Genomic DNA, 21,108 nt, shown 5'->3' on the forward strand with positions numbered 1-21,108 from the left:
CAATTAAACCACTTATCTTTATTTTTTATTAGGAACAACATCTGTGTCCAGGCTCCTCACCCTCAGATGATAATTACCTGAGGATACACTCCTGTAAGTGCAAACTCTGGGTCGTTTCTCCACACTCTAGACCAAACCATGTATCGTCAGTTTGTCACGTGAACCGCTGAAAAATGACAAGTTGTTGCTCAATTTGCATTGATTCGATTCCTGGCGAAGTTGAACAACTTTTGTTACGTTTATTGGTCGCTTATAGTTCTTCTGTTCTGGCGTAACTGGTCATGAAGTTCCCGCATTTTTCTATGGGAAGCTTCCTCTTTTTCTTAGTATTTGTAATATTGGATTCTAAGGAAAAAGTTCTCCAGATACCTTCAATAAGATAAACTTTCAGAGAGGAGATAAAAGTTGGTGAGAAGGGAAGTCTCATGTGGAGGGACTGGGGAGTTGGAGATGCTGGTCCCCTTCCTCCTCCCTAGAAAAGGAAATGCCCGCAGCCGTGAGCATGCCGTGCCATTAGGGGCGCTCTGCTCCCCTCCTTCGTCCACCCCTTCTCTGTGGACAGAGGAAATCAGTTAGGTCTCCTGAGGCAACTGTGGCACTTCTTGAAAGGAAACGGACTAGGAAAATAATGCCTAGCAAAGCCACCCCACACTTGGAAGCCTGTGGTAGATTCAGCTGACCTTGCAGCCGGCCTTTTCCAGAGCCCTTTCTTCAGCATGTTTGTGGATCTGCTTCTACACACTGCCCCCTCTGGCCCTGGGATGTGGCTCTGCAGCCACCTGGCTCTTGTGGGTGCCTGTGTAGTCCTTGGTATCTCCCATGATGAACAGAACAGCCTCGCTCCTGTCCCTCTGAGAGGTCTCTATCGCTCTGGCTCTTGGCTCCCTTACCCCCAGCCTTGACTTGTTCCTTGCTATCTTGTTAGGTTTGCCCATTCTTGGGTCAGTTAAGAGGTGTCCAGCCCCATCCTCCTTGTTCTTCCGCCTGTATCAGCCCCTCCTCCTGGACTGGGAGAGCCCCTGTCTTTTCTGGCTATGAAGTTTCCACTTTCCACTAGACTCTCTACAAGTTCCTATGTTCTGTGAGAACGACAGCTCCTTATCACATTATGGAGCAAAGAGGACTCATAGGACCCCCCCCCCCCAGTGCAGATTGTTCCTGTTCTGGCTACACACTTCTAGGAGCCAAGAGCTGAAGTGACCCTTTGCAAGGATTCGGTAGGATATGTTCATAGGTGTAGCCCAAGATTCCAGAACAGTGCCTGACACATTGCAGGCACTCAATAAATATTTGTTGACTGAATAAATAAATTGGGTTTTACTTGGCCGCCCCTCCACAACCAACTTCTAGAACCTTTGACTCCAGTCACACTTAAAAAGAGAGGGAAAAGCCCTTAATAAATGCAGTAACAACAACTCACTTGTCTATCAGCAGTAGAAGAGTTGCTCTGTTAGAACTGGCAGAACATTCTCAATTTCTTTGAAGAAGTAAAGGGATTATCTGTGTACTAAATATTATTTAAAATAGTTGGGCTAAAATATCAGAGCAAATATCTATAGCCATACATTAATGTAGGCATTCATCAAAGTAGATGGGCCATGACCTGGGGCTGGGGAGGGATTAGTTCATGGGCACAGGGCTTCTTTTTGGGGTGACAAAAATGTTCTAGAATCAGTTCATGGTGATGGTTGCACAACTTTGTGATTACTAAGAACCACTGAGTCGTGCACTTGAAATGGGTGAATTGTATGCTATGTGGAAAGTATCTCAATTAACTGTTATTAACAAAAAGACACAGGCATTCAAACACCCATTTTCAGTTCTCATCGTTCCTACAAAAAATCCTTTGAACAGGCAATATAATTTTTTCTTGCCCTCTAGCCCCTCCTTCCTCCCCAGTTTGGCCCCTTTCTTGGCAACGAGGGTGGATGCGGGCCGGAACGCTCATTCTGAGTGTTTGCCTGGCAGTCTGTGGGGTGGCCTGGGCGCGGGTGCTGGACGAGGTTGGGCAGGGAGGCCGATGGGCTGGAAGGCTGCCGGCCAACCGCCCTGTGCCCCGGCCAGGAATAATGAGGCTGTGCCAGGTTGGGAGCCACAACCTGAGGTGGCTGAGGTTTCTACAAGCACAGGCCCAATGTGTCCCAGGATTTCCAGGCTCCCAGTGTAGCCAAATAAATATGCCACGTGTTTAATTATATGTGTTATGTAAGAATCGACCTCCTCCAAGGAGGCCCCATGAGCAAACAACTTAGTCAAGTACGCCAAAGTCTTTGAAAGAATCAAGGGCTTCAAAAGTCGAGAGCCTGAAGTTCAGAAAGAGGAAAACTCCTGGCTGTGGGACTCCCCCACCCAACATCCTTCCTTCCTTCCTAACTATGTGTCCTGCTGGCGGGCACGGTAAGCCTGTGCTCCAGCTGGCAGGGGTTACACGGCAACAGGATGGGGGGCAGGTCCTATGTATTCCAGACAGTATTTTTATGGTATTTTTATTTGGGGACTTTATATCATAGCTTCTTCCATGGGTCGTTCATTGAATGGACTGATAATACTCCTCGATTGGTAGAGTTCTTAGGAACGCTGATTAAAGGGCGCGTGGCGTGCTGGCCCCGGGAAGCCTGGACTGGCCTGCATGCCGTTGTTGTTGTTGTTACTCATCACAGCGGGAGCTGATGGTGCCTAACACCCCCGCTTCTATAATGGCCTCATCCACGCCTGGGGGGCTCGAGGATGGCAGGGGTGCCTCCAGTTCCAGGAGAACTGGGCGCCCACTTTTCAGTTGTGTGAGCCGGGCCGGCTGGTTCACAGCCCCACACCCCGGGTTCCTCATCAGGACAAGGGACTAGTCAAAGCAGAAGTCATCCATTTACTGCAGAGGGCTGGTCCGAGAATTTCCTAGGGGAGTGTTTGTAAGGTGTTTCAAGGAGTGTCTAGCGCCTTGCAAGTGCTGATACTATTTGTTAGAGAAAAGGATGAAATTATGAGGGGCTGGGCTCTGACATAGGAGGGGGAAGGGCCATGCTGTGTGGTAGAAATGTCTGGAAGCTGGAGGTGACACTGAACAGAACAAGACCCAGGCACTTCCTCCTGGAAGGAAAAAATGGCCCCAGATGGGAAATATTTAGAAAGGCCTGCTGAGACAAAAGTTGTCACTCCTGCTATGGAATTTTCCAGACTCTTGGCAGAAGATGCTTAGAAGTGAGAGGGGTGCTGATTAGCTTAGGGTGGCTGGCAGAGAAGGCTGTGTAAAAACTAGAGAGGGGGTCCTCAGATGAACTCTTAAGGTCCTGTTTGATGTAATACCAAGATTAATTTCATAAAATAGACTTTGGTAAAACCTAAAACTTGATTGAAGAGATGGAGGCATAAAAAATGATCAGGAAAGGAATAAAAATGTAGCTATCTGGTTTTCCCTATAGGAGTTGTTTAGTTTAGTTTTGTTTGCTTCTAATGTTTGAAGACTTCCCAGAATATACAGTGTGTCACTTAAAACCCAACAGTATTTCCACTGAACCCTACTATTCCTTCAACTGGGCTTTTGGAGAAATGAGGATTTTGCAAGAGGAAACTTCTGGGTAATATCCTACCTTCCACAGCCTGACAATAGCAATCCCACTCTCGAATCTGTCTTCAGCCCCTTTGACATGGTCTGCTTAGCTCATAGCAAGTCCTGAATTAGCATGAGGCTCAAGTCTACCCCTGAGTCTGGAAGGACACATCCACATACTCCTGGCCCAGGTCTCAGCATGACCCCTCACCCAGCTCAAAAGATGGGAGATGGGCACTCCACACAAGCATTCAGACAGAGCCGTGACTCCGAAAGCCTACTTTGCTAGCACAGGACAACACACAGTCTACCTACTGACCCAACTCCCAGCTCCTGTGGCCCATGGGCTGTGGTCTGAGGCTGCTGGTGGTTGAACCTGCAGATGGGGATGGCTTTGGCAGGCTGGTAGTGGTGGCCTCGGTGGCCGTGGCTCCCGTAACCTGCATCAGGGTAACTGGCTGTGCAGTTGTTCCTGGGACTGGTGGCTTCTGATAGGCTTTAGTGGCCTCACCTGTAAAAAAGATGAAATGACATTGAGGCCTACAAAATCATGGTAGGCTCTTGAGGACAGAAACAAAATAAATGTCTATTGAATGCTAGGTTTGAGCAAAGATCCGTGCCGGCCACTGAGGAGGATAAAATCCACCTTTCTGAAAAGAATGTACAACCTGGACAGAGCAATAAGCCAATAAACAACTAAACACTAAATAACAATAAAATATTTAAACAATGGTTAAATACTATAGCAACATAGAGAGGGTAGAACTCCATTAACTGCCAGATTAATTTGCCAGACGCCAGAAGCAATGGTTCATGAACTTTCTCTTTCTTCCTTTCCCTCTTTCTTCCTTCCCTCCTTCCTTCCTCTCTCTGTCTCTCTCTGTCTCTCTCTCTCTCTGTCTTCTGCTGTGTCAGTTAGTACTGACCCAGGGATAGAAGGAATTTTTGGGGTTTCCACTATGACTAACTCTTAGAGAATACATTCTAGATGCTCTAGCTTGGATTGGTTCAAGACTAGTCAACTAACTCCTCTGGGCTCCAGTTTTCTCAACTGTAAAATGGGATAACAGAAATAACTAGATGGTAAAGAGCATCTAGATTCTACTTCTAAATTATGCTCTTCATTCATGTGTAAATATTCAGGTTGTTTCCGTGATTTTAAACAAATCTCTGTTTATTAGTACTCTGGGTGCCTTGACAGTTTCTCTGAAGCTTCAGGGCAAGGGGACAAGGGGCTACCCAGTGGCCACTGGCTATTGAATTAACAACCATGGGTCTCTGCCAGAAGGACACAAAAAATGGCCCGCAAACCAAACAGTGCCCCAGGGCCAGGAGGGAATAATAGCCATCAGTTCCATGGGTCTCCTGAGCCCCACGGCAGGGACACCAGCTTCTACACTGGTGCAGCTGTAATAGCTTCCTAGGGCTGCTGTCACAAATCGCCACATATTCAGGGGCTGAAAACAACAGTAATTTATTCTCTCAGATTTCTGGAGGCCAGAAGTTGGGAAATCAGTCTCACGGGGCTGAACTCCCTCCGGAGGCTCGAGGGCAGAATCTATTCTCTGCTTCTTCCATCGTCTGGTGGCTGCTGGCTTTCCTTGGTCGTTGCCACCAAGCTTCCTCCAGCTTCACAGCTGACATCGTCAGGTGTCTCTCTGCTCCATCTTCGTATGACCTTCTCCACGTGTATCAAGTCTCCCTCTGCCCCCACCACCACCCCAGATGATTCAGGATAATCTCCCCATTTAAGAACCTTAACTTAGTCCCATCCACAAAGCCCCCCTCCCTCTTCCTGTTTGTGTTTTGCCAGATACAGAAGAATGCACAGATTCCCGGGACAAGGACAGGGGTATCTTTGGTGGGGGACATTTTTCAGCTTACCCACAATGTCCTAGCTCTAGCTTTTAACTCTGCTTGGGGCTAATGCCTCTCTGGTGCACAGAACAGAGCCAAGAGGCTCACATGAGAGATGAGAAGGTGCTGCACCCTTCCTGTGAACCCTCCAACTTCCCCTTTGACACATACAGCACGCGGGAAATGGTGTCGCCCCGTGGCCGTGGCCCAGCCAAGCCCGACAGACGTCTGAAGGGGCATGTAGACCCATGACCCAGAGCTAACATCTGTGCGGTTGTCACCCTGCCGCTGTTGCCTTCTGTGGGAGTCACAGCAGTGACTTGGGAGAGCAGGTCAGCCAAAGGTGCCCTTGGCATGGGTTGGAGTTTGGCCCTTCAGTCTGCTCTTGTAGGCACTGGGCCATCGGGGCAGGAGACAGATCTCTCATTCACCCTGTTGTTGCTAACAGTGGGTCACCTTTAAATCTGCCTGTAGACTGTGCCAGGCAAATTGCTAAAGAGCTGGCAGTGGCCTTGGGGGGTCAGCCAGGCTTCAGGCCATCCTGGGGCAAAACCGCTTTTGTGATTTATGACATTCCCATGACTCCAAAGGAATTGAGTGTTCATAACAAGTCCTAAGGAAGTTTCTCATTTCTCCAAAATAGTCTTCTGCCTCACCCTCCGGTAAATACTATGAAACATTAGTGCCTTGGCAGGGGGACACAGGCCCAGATTGGACCTGCTTTATACAGGGAAAGCCATTTCATAGAATGACTTATACATTTGATGAAATAGGATAAAATTATTAATTTGGAAAGAAATATAAAAAGCCTACAGTACATTTTACTTGCAAATTATTAATAAAACCACAATTAAGTTAAAAATAAAACTTCTAGTAATAATGAATATTTTTGCCACCTGACACTTATTAGATACTGAAACTATGAATTAGCTTTTTCTCATACCATTGGATAACTCTGAGATTTCTATATACCTCAGTCTTCCTTTGCAAATACGGATTGCTGGAGAGCAGATTAAATATCCCAAGGGCAGCCACTTGTGTTACCTGCTTAAAACACAGATACTTTCAAACGTGTCATCAATTCAACCAAAAGGGTCGTCTCTTGTTTTCCATGGTCTTCCACGGGCTGTTGTTTCTGCCTACTCTCCAGCATGCAATAGAACTGTCTTTTAGACAAAGACAGAGAAAAAGAGTTCTACTCCAATTGCTCCTGATTCCTTACTGAACATAAGGCTGGGTATGACCCAAAGTGAAGTCCTCATAGCACCTGGTTCCTTTTGAGGAATTTGAAATGAAACCAGTAAAATAGTTTCTCCATATAATCTCAGATACACGGAAGTTTCATGGAAATCTTTTCAAAGATTTTCATGGGAACACATATCAAAATTTCCTGTAGGCACTTAACATATTACTCTTTGGAAAAGGTTATGAAATTTTTAAAAAAGATTTATTTATTTGAGAGAAAGAGAGTGGGAGAGAGTGTGAGCAGGGGCAGAGGCAGAGGGAGAAGCAGACTCCCCACTGAGCAGAGAGCCTGATGTGGGGGCTCAATGACTACCTTCTCAGCAGCAGTAGGAGGTCCTCAGAGTTCCCTACACTTGATTCATTATTAGGCCATGATGAAGATGTTAAAATGCAGACCCCAGGGCCCTAATCCCATAGATTTTATTTCACACATGGTAGGTATTCAATCGATGGCAGTAGCTGACATTTATTATTGTGTTATGTCACACGCCCCCTTCCCCCAATGGAAAACAGCTCTTGCGGTAGGTGTCAGATGTGAGACGCCACGAGAAAGACACCGAAGCCAGTTTGGCAGCGATGCCTGGAGGTCAGAGTGATGGAGAGGATTTAGGTCTTCCTGCCACTAACTCACTATGGGCCGCAGGATTATACACGAGGGCAGGAAATCCAATATTCATTGAGCATCTACTATGTGCCAGACACTGTGACAGTCTCTTTTATATATGCCTTTACATTTGATATTAATCACAATCCTGGAAGCCAATCCAAGAATTCCCATTTTTAGGGTAAGGAATATGTTTTCCAAAAGGTCAAGAAATGTACATAAGGTCTCACAGAAATTTGGTAGCAGAGCCAGGATTTGGACCCACATTTGATTCCAAATTCCACGTTTTTCCTCTAAAGGGGAACAAAGTGGAAGGCAAGTCACAAATAACCTCAAGATTCCTGAATGTGGTTCCCACCAGAGGATGGCCCAAGATCCCTCTACAGTTCCAGTGGAAACAGTGTTATTCTCAAGAGAGGGGCAAGAGGTGGCCTTGCTGGGGACAAGCAGTGAGGGCAGGAGGTTCTTAGGAAGTCAGATACATTATCATAAACTTCAGCTTGATTTTCCTCCAGGGGGAGGGGCTGGGGCAATGACCAAGGGGAACCGGGAGAGGGTTCTCCTGCCGCCACTCCAGCTCAGCAACCTCTAACAAAGATTTACTTGCATGTCGCCCCAGCAATGTGCCTTTTCGGGGTTGGTAAGCTTCTACAAACCAACGTTTCCCTGTTTTTACTTAGCTCAGGGTAGCCTGAGACTCTAGCCAAGTAACTCTAGCCAAGTTACTGCCTGTTGGTGATTGCTAACTGCCTGGGGAAACAGTGTTTAAATCTTAGGAAAGTCCATCTTCAGCAGGAGCAGCACCAGGCAAATCAAGATGCTTTTGGTTTTTATAGTTTTAAGGTGCTTTCTATTTTTTTTCAGTGAGATATTTCCCTGTGGAAGAAGGTTATTATGCTTTGAGGGGTCATCCTGACCTGATTTACCTGTTAACCCACAGTCTTGGAGGGATTAGGAAGCCTTGTATAGGGGCATGCCAAGACTGGAGGAACCCACGGACAGCCCTCACATCTTCATCTCGTCTGCCTCCCCCACTTTCTATAGAAATTTTATCATTTGGGTAGCCACAAGGGGATCACCATTTTACAGTTCTCACTGGAATTTTTTAATTTGAATTGGTGAAAACTTACTCTTTAATGTAACTATAATTTTAAGGAGCGGTTCCTCTAGAAGCTGGGCAAGACCCCAAGTATCCCTTTTATGTGTATGTTGGAAAGGGACATTTATCCGTTCTCTCTGTGTGGGAAACCAAAATGCCCCCAAAGACACAGTAATGCATAGCACAGTTCCCGCTTTAACACAGAAATCTAGGAAAAGGCATTTTTCTGGCCTGAGGTCCACCTGTACTCTGTTTGTGGTTCACAGGAAGCTGGGTCAGCACGACCTCATAAACAGTGTATCTTTGGCTTGGATTATTTCCATGAGTCGCTTTCCATGAACACATATACCACATCATCCCCTTTGCTTCCCTTCATTTCATACCTAAGCAGAGACAGCCTTTCCCCTTTCAGCTGCCAGGGGACTTTTCTAGAACGTCCTGCCATCTTCTAATGCAACAATACAGTACAATCGAAGGCGATAGTCATTCTGAATGCAAATGACACAAACAGAAATGATCTTGGAGTTACAAAAACAAAACCCAAAAACTAAAGCATCACCCTTCGGCCTAGCCTTCTCATCCCCTTGATTTCTGTGCCTATGCTCTTGGCATGTGTTGAAATATTGCTGGAGTCAGTGGAGCTTGACCCGTTACGATGTTCATTTCTACGCTACCTCCTAAAACGTGTTTACAAACTTGGAAGCCTTAGACGACATCACACATGAACACTTGCCTGTTTTGGCGGCCGGGCTTTTCGCTGATGAATATGTAAGAGCCGATGGGTAGGTTACACCCTTTTGGGGTTTACCTTCTGCAAGAAAGAAAAAAAAATGAAAAAAAAAAATGATTTCTTTCTAGAGCTAGAGGGTTTAGAAGGTTCTGTTCTGGTAAGTTGATTCCTTCCTTCCTATTTATCTCTCTGGAGTTCAATAAATCCGTCAGTCTCCCCCCAGGTGAATTGTTGATTACAACAAGAAAGTCAAGTGATGTTTTGTTTTCCTGTAGAGCCTGTGTTTTATTAATATTGGAAAGGAAGCAATAAAATCTCCATGACTCAGAGTTCCCATTAGTAACCCTTACTCTGCTCATGAAGATGTGACATGGAAGCTAAGGTTTCCATACATGTGGTGTCGAATGTTTAATTAGGTCGGTAGATGGATGTAAAAACACTCCCCCTGCCTCTTCCTGGACGCTCCAGAGCTCTGGTCACAGGCTAGCTCTGCAGAATGGCTCTGTCTCCCTTTCATGGACCCTGTGGGATCCATCTGAACTCCATGGCACTAGAGAAACCCGAAAGTAGGTTTCAAATAAGCATTTGTTACCCACCTAGGGAAAGAGAGTTTAGAGGCCAGGCCATGGGAAGGAATGTTAATATGTATCAGGGAAACAAAGGAGGCATAAAAAAGAAAAATGATCAGGAGATCGGGGCTGGGTGAGGCGGTACCAAGCCTGACAGAACTGAAAATTCCCCAAGAAGGCTGCCGCCCACAAAGCCTCCCTCCGTCAGGAAGTGATGCCTGACATCCCACTGCAGGAGTTTTGCTTCACAGTGGGATGGCAAGTGTCACTTGCAATACAGAAGCCTCCCCCATCCCCCCCCTCCACCCCCGCCACCCCCCAGCCCTCCCGCCGCCCCAGAAGGCAGGGGATCAGTCTCAATTGGCAAGTGTCGAATTGGCGCCCAGAGCAGTCTCTGCAAGGTAGGAGATCCTCAGTAAGTATTTATTCAGAGAAGGAATACCTTAATGCTTAGATCTGTCACAACTCAGAGGGGTCTCACCTGTCATCTAATATTTACATCTGATAATGAAAGAATTTTACCTTGCAACCTAAGGAAGTAGTTTTATAGGATAGGTTTGGGGTGATGGTGAGGAGTGTCATATGGAGACCCTGAGGGGTGGGACAGAATCTAGAACACGATTTTGCCAAAAACCCTATTGACACAAGGGATTGCAGAGTCATGAAGCAGATGGAATGACAGGGACTCAGAAAGGGCCTGGAATTGGGAATAAGAAGTTTCTGTTTCTATTTGCCGTTAATTAACTGCCTCAATCCTGGACACTCTCATTTTTCTCATTCGGGAAATACAGACAATGATATGGACCAATTTTCTCCATTAAGTTATAAGGATCTAATGAAAAAAAAAAAAGTTATACTCTTTTGGAACTATATGTTACCAGAGAGATGGGAAGATCCTATGCTGGCCTTGCCTATAAATATCACTCAAAGTGGCGATGAGGCAAAATGTTTGGGCTTATGGAGTTATTTCATCTCATTAAAGTTCCACGGGAACAGAGCGTGGCATTTCCAGGTCCCCTGCCCTTGTCTGGGCCTCCTCCAAATAACAGTGATCGGGGTTATTTCGGACCCAAGGAAGGCCCCAGGGCTGTGGGACCCACTCGATCAACAGAGCACACTGCGGAGATGGGGTCTCCCTCTGTTTACTCTTCTTGCATCTGAAATCCTCTGCTGTCTGCTTCTATTCAAGAGGAAAAGGAACATGAGCTCAGTTTTCTGAAATGTGGATCCAAAAAAAAAAAAAAAAAGGCTCTCTGACCTTGCCTATCCCTGGACTGTCAAAAGATTGTGCTGACCAGAAATGCACATCCCAGCTCCTGCTCCCATCCCCGCCTGCCAAAGCGAATTAACTGAAGCAGCACAGTGATGTGTGAAAATTAGAAATAAAAACCTAGAGAGAGGTCACGGAGGCACCTGAGCCCTCTGAGGAGGACTCGGACCCAGTCCAAATAAACCTGAGCCTCCGGAGAGTGGGGACAAGTCTTGGCTGCTGACCAGTCAGGGCCCTTCCACGGCAATGTGCTCTCCCCACTCACGCATTCGGAAGAGGCATTGCAGAAGCACACACGTATTTGTTATAATTGGCAAGAAGTGCTTTGGTTAAATGTCACTAGGTGAAATGAGGGGACGCAGAAGTTGACATTTATAGGAAATAATCTCAGCAGACTGATTTTCATTTACAAAACCCCAAACGTTGCTACTCTCTTGGAGTTAATTTTTCCTTTTACGCTTCTGTTGGGATTCTTGAATTGCTGCCTATGCACCTAAGAGGGGAACATCCTTAGACTTAGCCAGGAGTTACTGGTAAACCCCTATGTAGAGATTCTATTTCTCTCTAGACCTGACACATTTGGATTCTAGATACTAGCATTTTCATACAGCCTCTATTCTGCATTCTCACTGTGCTATGCCGGATCACTCTCCACTACCTGACGTAGAAACCCATTTAATTTGAACCCTGGGGGTGCAGAATTCTGCAGGCGGGAGGAAACGAGGACGGCTCAAGTTGTGAGGAATCCTTAAAGGTCTGTTTGTAGTTCTATTAAAACTCTGATCCATGGAGGACAGTAGGAGCTGGGGCTTGGGACACATAAAGGTACCAGAAAACGACCAAACTTAAAGACCTACTATGTTATGAAATGTTTCTCCCTTCCTTGCCTCAGTTGGTCCTTGCATAGGTGCTTCCTAAGGAGAGATGCACGGGTCCTAATCTTGTCAAGATGCCAGGAGGCTTTGTTAGAATCTATTTAAAATCCTGTGAAGTCTTTTTGGAGAAAATGAGAGATTCAAGGCCCAGAGTAAGGAAAACATATGATGTTGACAACACTGTGTTGTGCTCAAACAGCATAAGGACATGTCAAGAAAAACAAAAACAAAAACAAAATTCAAAATACCCGAAGGGCTCTCACTGGTCCAACTTGGAAAATTTGAGTGCCAAAAAGAATAATGGTGATAATGGATTATAACATATTTTTAAAAACAATCCATGAGTCCATAGTGGTACTTAAAAAATAGGTGTGGAGGGGGGAAATACCCCTTTTCTTTTTATAAGAATACTTGCTAATAAATGTGGAAGGAATAATAGAATAATTATAACTTTTCAATTTCTAGTGCAGTTCTTGCTGCTGTAAGAATCACTAATAGATGTTAAAACCATTAGGTGAATTTGTTGGGGAAGCAGCACCCTACAGATTACTTATTAAGTACAACGTATCTTTCCCATGGAGAGGTACTGTAAAGTATCCAAGCAGTCAAGTGCAGCCTCTTCAACAACCACACACACTGACATTATTGTGGCTTCCGAGATGGCCACAGTCATACAGCACAACAGAGATCTATCATGCTACCTATGTAGTAACCTTGGAAAATATTTAACCTGAATCCAATCATGAGGAAATAGTTGGACATGTTTGTGGTCCAGATTGTGAGGCACAGCACTAGACAACTGGCTGGGACTTCCAAAATGTCGTTGCCATTCATGACCAAAAAAGGTAGTACAGTAGTAGCTAGTTCTAGATGAAAAGAGAGTAAACAGAGGCGACAACTAAATGCAATGGATGATTTTTATTAGATTGTGGAAAAGGAAGGAAGAAAGGAAGGGTGGAAAGAAGGAAGAAAAGGGAGGGGAGGGGAGAGAGGAAGGAAGGGAGGAAGGAGAGAGAAGGGGTAAGAGTAAGTGGAAGAACTTACTATGAAGTTTTAGGATTTAGGACTATTTTAGGATAACTGATACAATTGAATAAGAACTATTTGTTAGATAATATTATTGTATCAATGTTAATTTTTTAGGTGTGGTATTGGTATTGTGGTTATTTAGGAAAATGTCCTTGTTTGTACCAGGTGTGTGCTGAAGTATTGAGGGAAAGTGTCATGATGCCCGCAGCTTATTTTCACATGGATTAGAACAAAATAAAATAAACAATAGGTAGACAGATAAAGCAAATGTTGCTAGGTGAAGGGAATCTGGGTATTCATTATAGTAGTCCTTCAATTTTTCTTTCAATTAAAATTCAAGACAAAAGGTTAGGTTGGAAGAATTTCACAAAAATAGGCAAGGGCAGGTCACGATTATAGAGATACTCGGTTACCTTTTCACGGTGAAATCGCACTAGTCATTCGCTCACTGACATCACCTCATTGGAAGAGGGAAGGAAAGAATGAAAATGATTATCTACAAAAATCCTAAGGAGCTAGAGAGCAAGAACTGACTAGTCAAACAATTAATTAAACAAAAAGAAATCTCAAAATAGTAGTTCGGTTCTCTAAGAGCCTATATCCCTATCCATTTACCAGAAATATCAAGGAATGAGGATCCAGATATGAGACATATTTGGCCTAATGAAAGGCGTAGTTAAAAAAAGCCCAAGTTATTAAATGGAATTCACTTCATTAAAAGTTTGACTGGATTTACGGATAGCTGCAGCGTGTTTAAAACGAGCAAGGGGAGCCTTTTAATATTTCCAGACTCTATAGTGATTTATCACGGTAATTATAATTTATTGTTTCATGATCCTAATTATCGGAAGAGCTAATGCTTCAGAGTTTGATGAAATGAGTTGGGCCAGACACTGAAGCCAACAGAACGTTGAAAAGGCACGTTTCTTCCCGTGAGGTCACTTGAGCTCGGGCGTACCTGAGACGATGAAGGACTCTCTCCAGCGCGGCAGCGACAGCGACTGGACACCATTGGAGTAAGACCCTTTGTAGCCAGATTGTCCAGCAACTTTCCGAACAAGTATTTTCCCTCCGGAATTATCGAGCACGCCACTATGAAGAGAAACAAAATGGTGAAGAAAAGGAAGATCCCATTGGACGCGATGAACAGACTAGCACACCAGCCTCTGTCTTCACTGAAAGATGGGAAAGAGGAAGATTAAGACAAGGTTTACCCTGGCTTGTGGCCTGTCCCCCAAGAGGGGCGTCTCCACCGTGCGGCCCAGCATCTGACCTCCAGGTCAGACGCCCTCTTCCTTAGTACAGGACCTGGCTGTCCCGCTAGGTGGCAATTTCTCTTTGCCACCGTGCCTCAGACTTCTTTTGCTTGGCTTCCTCGTCCCCACTAGTTCGTTGTTTTAAGGAAAACGTCTTTCCTGACCATTTCTAATTTGGTTTCATGACATGGCAGGATGGCTCCCACTCTTCTGAAGGGCAGCCGTGACATTTTACAGAAAAAATTCTTCCTTTTATATTGGGCCAGGGGTAGGAAGTGTGCAGCTAAATGGAACTCATTAAAAAGATTCCCTCCCCAAGGACTAGAAATTGTTTCTTTAATGTCTAGGATTTTGAAGGTTTTAGATCCTGGTGTGACAGAGACAGACAGATTTACCTCTTGGCTTGTATGTGAAGCGGGGGCTCCACGCCGGTTCCTCGGAATCCCTTCCCATTGTCCTTTCTTTGCCCCGGAGCCTAAACGGGCTCCCGTGGGCATGTGTGATTTGTGGCACACAGGCAGCTAAAAACGCACTTCGATTTGTTCTCATCCACACCCTCCCTTCCCTCCAGGATGAGAGCTGCCGTTTCCTGCCCTCCCACCTTCACGAGTCAAGAACTTTCAACACTCACCTGCTCAGTGACCCAGAAGGAAGGAAAGTGATAATAGTACTTGACGTATAGAGCACTTACTTGCTTTAAAATCATCCCCACGTAAGGTTTCTCCCCAGCTCCTTCTGGCAAATCTGTGAGTCGTAGAGTGAAGGCAGTGCTATTGCTCCCATTTCCCAGAATCGGGCTTGGACCACTGGAGTGACTCGGTCCAGGTTTTGTAACTAGTAAATTGCAAGGGAGGGACTCGAACCCAGGTTTAGCTGATCTGGAATCCTGGGTTTGTCCCACTTGGTCACAGTTGTCCCTCAGAGTCCAAAAGCACAGCCACCTCCTGATGCCAATTCCTCATCGTTCCAAATTTTTTTTTTTTTTTTTTAATTTTGACCTGGGACACTTTTTTTTTTTTTTTTTTTTTTTTATTTTTTTGAGGGTCATCTTCCCAAATCCTTGTGCCCCTGCCCTCTCTTTTCTCTTGGGAGCTCAGAAGCCGTTCCCTTGGGTCTCCCGGCCGCAGCCGGCCTGGCCTCAGCTTCCCTGCCAGAGCACAGGGCTTCCCCTCACGGGCCTGTTCATGCTGCTCTTTCCCTCTGGAAAACCAGCTCCCACTTTTGCCAGAGGAACCCTGTGCTGCTCGGTGCCCAACACTTTCTTCTCCACAGAGATTCTGAAAAGACTTGGCTACATCCCTTCCTAAGGATGCCTCAGACTCTTGTCTCACAGCCAAGACTCTGATTTTATTCGGTCTTGTGCGATTTCCTAAAAATTTCTTGAGTTGATTTTTGTCTCCCAATTAGATTAGACATTTTCTTAGGGAAAAGACAGCATTTTATCTTTGTGCGTCGGAAGGCCTGTCGGTGGTGTGTGCCTGCCGCCCACACGGGCTTACGGAAGCCAACTGTTAACTTCCCAGGACTGTGAGAGTTGGATCATTTCACATGGTAGCTTGGAATCAGCCACGGGGGGAGGATTTATACCCCTGAAATTGGCAAACCAGCACTCCCCTGCTTTGGGGGAGCTGGTTGTTCAACATTTACGAGCACAGCCCTCATGTAGGCTGAAAATTCTAAGTATTTGGAAAAAATTATCCTATGCTCCCTTTACTTATAATTGCTGGGGAAGACAGAAATAACACCTTTTTTCTTTCCCTCCCAAGAAATTATCCTGCCCTTGGTTTCACAGTTCATTGTATTGAGGAAATGTGTGCGCACACTTGGTCCGAAGCTTGGTAGCTGCCACTCCCAGTGAGGGGAGGCGGGCCTGTGTTGAGCTTCCCTCCAGCTGTTGGAGGAAATGGGAAGGGCCCAGGGGATTCTTGGCTGCTGGTGTCCCAGCAGAGGCTGGTGTGAGACTCAAAACCCAGACTCTGGGGAAGGTGCATGACAGAACTGTGGTGTGCTCCTGAGATTTCCCTGTTGCAGGGAGGGGGGCTGCCTCATCTTGAGGACTGAGTTAACTAGAGGATGTGGACCTTCTCAGAGATTCTAGAGAAGGGTAGATACTGGGGAGACTAGGGGTCTGTAAACTTCAGGTGCCAACGGCAGTCCATGGAGGTGGAATGCACCAGAGACTCAGCCCCTGGAGGAGAAACTGGAGGGAGAGAGCCTTCAAGAGGCTGTGGTTTCACTTAGGAAGCAGATAGGAGCCGTGGTACTTTGGAGAATTTATGGAAATGTAACCTCATTTCTATCCTCACTCAGAGATAGGCACCTTGTACATATTATCTGAAAGAGCAAAAACCAGTTCCACTTCTTTGCATCCTCAGATGTCCTGAATGATGCTGGACATAGTCTACAGGTTCCTGTCCTCCCTGACCCTGGTCCCAGGGGACTGGGCTCAGCTGCAAGTCAGCTGCATGGTTCGGAGAAAAGGGCTGGGATTTGACCAGCTGCCATTCTCGGGGTGGGCATCTGGTCAGAAATCGGCATGAAGTGTGCTCTGCATATGGATGGCCTCCCCATCGCCCCGCTAGGGAGAAATCTTCCCTCTCCCCCGCACTTGGTCCCACTCTAAATACAGAGGCGAATTCAGGACAAGACTGAGCTAAACTGTGATGCTTCAAATATGTTCATTGTCCCTATGGTTTGAAAGAATTGAGGGAATCACATATAATAAGACATCTGATTATGATATATTGCATGAATATTGAATCCTAAAGCTAAATCTGAATGCCAAAACCAAAGTGTGCTCTCTCCCAGCCTCCCAGTTCTGACTGTGGGGGGCTCTGATGGGCCACTGTTGGAGGCCCTGTGTGTACTTTCTATGCAAGTTCTCTGCTTAAGTCCTACCTTCTGAAAACAGACTTGTTTTGTTTGTGAAAAAGAAAACTGAGAGTGTCCCAAATTCCTGTCTGTTCTCCCTTAAGACCTCTATTCATCCTCCCACGAACAGTGACACATCCTTCCGAATAGAGTTTCCCACTAGATCAGACCCTGGTCCAGGAAGTTTCAGAGGGCGCTTGGTTGCTCAAGTAGCAAATCTTGGTTTTTGAAACATTCACACTCTTGTCTCCACCTCCCCACCCACCTCCTTATTTTCTCCATGAGTTTCCACAGCCCAACCAAAACGCTGGGATTACGGAGTCCTGGTCTTTGTCAACTCCCTTCTTACTCTGCCCTCCTGTGGTGTGTCCATCCATCATAAAGCCTTCCCTGACTCTTACTTGTCCAAAGTCCACATCCACCTCAAGTCCTCTCTTTGTATATTAAGCAGTGCTGGGACGCCCCTGTTCTTACGTAAATGTGTGGTTTGGGCTCTGGACTAGAAGTCAGAGGACCTGAGCTCTCATCCTGAATGTGCAACTAACCAGCCATTGAATTAACTTCCTTATTTCTCAGCTCTTCTTTAATAAACAGCATGTTTACGTTAACAGCAGCCTCGTAGCGCTGAGATGATGCTAGGAGGAGCGAATCACAGTGCGAGGGATTACTGTGATTATGACGACATCTTTGTGAGGTGGAATCAACTCATGGACTCTGTCCTGCCTGGGAGACACAGAAAGGCAAAGCAGAGCCAGCAAAGGCCAGAGGAAGCAGGGGCCAACAATTCTGGATGCCCCTGGAAAAATACAGTGACCTTAAGACAGGCTCAGCCCCTACAGCAGACATCAGTATCCACATAGATGTGGGCTGAGGAGTGTTTATGGTGTGGGAGCTTTCGGGCGTGCACACACGTGTGTAAGGATGCATGTGTGCAAGCATTCGTGTGGGAGCAGGCATGTGTTTATTCATGCACACGCACGTATGGGTAGACTTGTGTATCTCTTTCCTTTTTGCACGAAATTTCTTTCAGAATGAAAGTAAAATATTTTTTTCCGTATTCTGGGGTTAAGAAACAGGGTTTGGGGTAGTCTTTCTTACTGTTTCCCTACTTCTCCATGATAAAGCCTTCAGAGTTCTGCTCCCATTGGAAAACGAGTCGGCTCATCAGCCCTCCTCGGCGGCAGTGAGAAAGGAGGACGGCCAACAGATTCTGCTAGGAATTCTTAAATCTCAGTTTACACATAGACTTCATTCTTGCTGCTTCCCCAAATTTCTGAGAGCTACTGACGAGACACCTGGAGAGGGAATAAATTTTCTATCTTTTCCCCCTCTCTCTGGCCGGGAGACGATGGATCCCTCACCTGACTGGTGTGCAAGTAAAGAGAAGAAAAAAGATCCTGAAGCCCGAATGCTGCAGAAACTTTGTATCTGGTGGCTGAGCATCAATTCAGGAGTCCTGTCCCACAGCAGTCTCAAAGTGGCAGTTAGAAGCATGGGCAATGGACTTATGTTTGAGTCCCCACTTGGATACTTTTTAATAGTGTGGTGTTAGAAAAGCTAGTCAGCCTCTCTCCATCTGTAAGATGTGGATAACAGTAGTGGCTACGGTACAGAGAACGGTGAGGATTGAATAAGGTGACATAAGTGAGGTGCTCAACACGGACACATTAGCCTTACTATCAAAGATAGGAAGTAAACGTGCATCCCTCTGGGTCTGGACTCCCAGCTGACACAAAAAGACATCTGAGGATTCTGTGAAGGTCACTTCTGCCTCTCTTCATTTAGGCAGTGACTTTGTTCAAAGCATGTCCTACTTCCGGTCGTCCTTCCTGGGTCCCAAACCAACAGCTGACCGAGCAGAACCACCTGTCACCCTCCTCCTCACTTTTCCTGTTCCACTCATCTCCAGGCCATCACCACTGCTGTGACATTTCTTCTCCAAACCTCCAGGACTTTTTATTATGAAGTCTTCTTATTATTATTATTATTTATATTATCTTATTGTTACTTATTACTTATTATTACTTCTTCTTATAACCTCTTATTTCCTCGTTCAGTAAATACAGATAGAAAAAACATGCTTTAGGTTACCGAGAACTTTGGTTTCCTTGTCATGAATCTGTGGGAGGAGAATTCTCCTCTCCATCCCCTTAGGGTAAAGAGAAGTGGGTCCTTTCCACAGAGCGCTGTGAAAGGAGATCTGGGACCACGTGTGGCTTCTGTGTAAACCCCGGGATAGGGCTGCCTCAGCAAGTACAGGATTCTCATTATGTGTGTACAGTGTTGCTGGCTAAATCCGGGAACCTGGCCCCGGGAGCTCCCTGCCCACAGCCCAGCTACTCTCGGAGCTACCCACCTGTGAATTGCGGCGCCACACACGCTGGAGTAGGAGGCGTAGATGTCCGTGCCATAAACGTGGTATTTGGGGTCTTGGCATCCTGCTGGGCATTTTACGACGAACTCGGGATTGATTATCTTTCCAGCTTTGACATCGCAGTTGATCTGGGGCACAGCTGGGAAAGCAAAACGAGGTCAAAATTACACCTAGTGGTACTTGCTTATATATGGTGTGACTCTGTCGGGTCGTAACAGCTTCTCTACTTCATCTCCAGAAGCCAGGACCTGGGCTGACCTGGGGTCCTGTCCATATAATGAAAGCAAAGATATAATTAGGACATTCCTCAGACCAAAAGAACAACAGTGACCACCCGCAGCATTTAGCCTGCTGAGGGCAGAAACAGAGGTGGACTCTTGCACTTCTCCAGACAACTGCAGTGGAGAACTCTGGGAAAAGACCCACCTCCAGGGGGTCAGAAATGTCGCCTTGAGCCTGTGGCTGGAGAACACTGGTTTTTCAGTAGCTCTGGAGCTAGCCCAGGAAAGAAGGGACCCCTCAGACAACCGTACAGGACAAAGAGAAGGCATTTCAGGAAGGGTAACTGAGGGAGCCTGGGCCTGGGGCCCAGCGACCAGGACCAGCTTGGCCAGGTGCCTCAGACCCCCTGTGCTGGAGCTGGCTGGGAGAACGGGGTTAGGAGGGCTGGGCCAGATGAGGGAGGCAACAGTTCTTGTGTTCTGAGGGGCGCAATGGAAAGGCTTTTGGACAGAGGAGACAGATCATGAGAGAGATCTTTGGTCATGGTCCCAGAGAATGGGTCCTAGATCCCAGGTCACCTCCCTCAACACTTGGCAGAATGCGAGGAGCTCCCCTACGAGCCTCCAGAGGAAACTTTATTCTTTCGTGTCTCCTTTTTGACTTTGTTGCAGCCATTATGGACTAGCACCGTCCATCAGGCCCGTCTTCTAGAGCTGAAAGCTTGCCCAGGAATGAGGTGGCGTAGATTCTCTAGTGGCAGTACCTGAAAGGGGGCCTAGCTATGTCTTTCCTGAAAAAAATGGCTGTCAAAACTCCTGAAAGGAAAGCCTCCTAGAGGATACCATACTGGTGCCCTCCTAGCCAGCAATATCTTCTGTTCTGGGCTCTCTTCTTCACAAGGGACTCCAAAACATGAGCACAGTTGAGAGAGGAAGCAGGCTCAGGAGGAGTCCTGAAACCATCAGACAGGAGGGCTGGTTGGCCGACAGGGCTGTTTGGCCACAAGGAGGTGAGAATCTGGAGGAGGCCAGGGGTCTCATTGTCTTCCCAAGTAGGACCGCTGTGTGCTGTGATACAGCTGGCCAAGCGAAAACGAAAGGGGAGCCTTTCCACAGAGGCACATTCTGCAAAGAACTTTCTAGTGCCTGAGGTTGTCTCTGAAGGAAGGTACTGCCTCCTGCAGCCATGCGTGCGTGAGCGGGGAGCCTGTGGGCACGGACTGAACAGTGGAAGAGGGGATTTCTGCGCTGGGTGGGAGGGAGAAATACAGCCCCGCCCGGTGATTACACACAGGGATCCAGGATCTCTGCCAGGCCACCCACCCTCTCACTGGGTTCCCGGGATGGTCTCAGAGTTGTTAATGGCTTCCAGCTGTATCCAAAACGCACACTTTTTCTTTTTTTTTTTTTAACCCTTATGTATCCTAACGGAGCAGAGTCGCATTTCACTCAGACTACAGGGAGAAGTGAAGTTACAAGTGCTGCTCTCTTCCTAAACACTCCTCCCAGCTGATCTTGGCCGGCTGGAAGGGCTGGGCCGGCGTGGAAGCCCTTCTCCTGGGGG

The 21,108-nt window shown here is 46.5% G+C and overlaps 1 protein-coding gene across 1 annotated transcript in view; it reads right to left on the minus strand.

Moving 5' to 3' along the window:
- Positions 1–21,108, minus strand: part of LOC111158449 (vitrin) — a 98,039-nt gene that overhangs the window by 34,569 nt on the left and 42,362 nt on the right. Inside the window, exons 4-7 of the mRNA XM_022520469.1 lie at positions 19,306–19,462; positions 13,781–13,914; positions 9,083–9,160; positions 3,864–4,055 (exon numbers count right to left, since the gene is read on the minus strand). Of these exons, the coding sequence (XP_022376177.1) occupies positions 3,864–4,055; positions 9,083–9,160; positions 13,781–13,914; positions 19,306–19,462 (561 nt within the window). The remainder of the gene's footprint in view (positions 1–3,863; positions 4,056–9,082; positions 9,161–13,780; positions 13,915–19,305; positions 19,463–21,108) is intronic.

The sequence above is a fragment of the Enhydra lutris genome, unplaced genomic scaffold (genome assembly GCF_002288905.1).
Source record: "Enhydra lutris kenyoni isolate GAN:26980312 unplaced genomic scaffold, ASM228890v2 scaffoldscaffold59, whole genome shotgun sequence".
Taxonomy (NCBI): domain Eukaryota; kingdom Metazoa; phylum Chordata; class Mammalia; order Carnivora; family Mustelidae; genus Enhydra; species Enhydra lutris.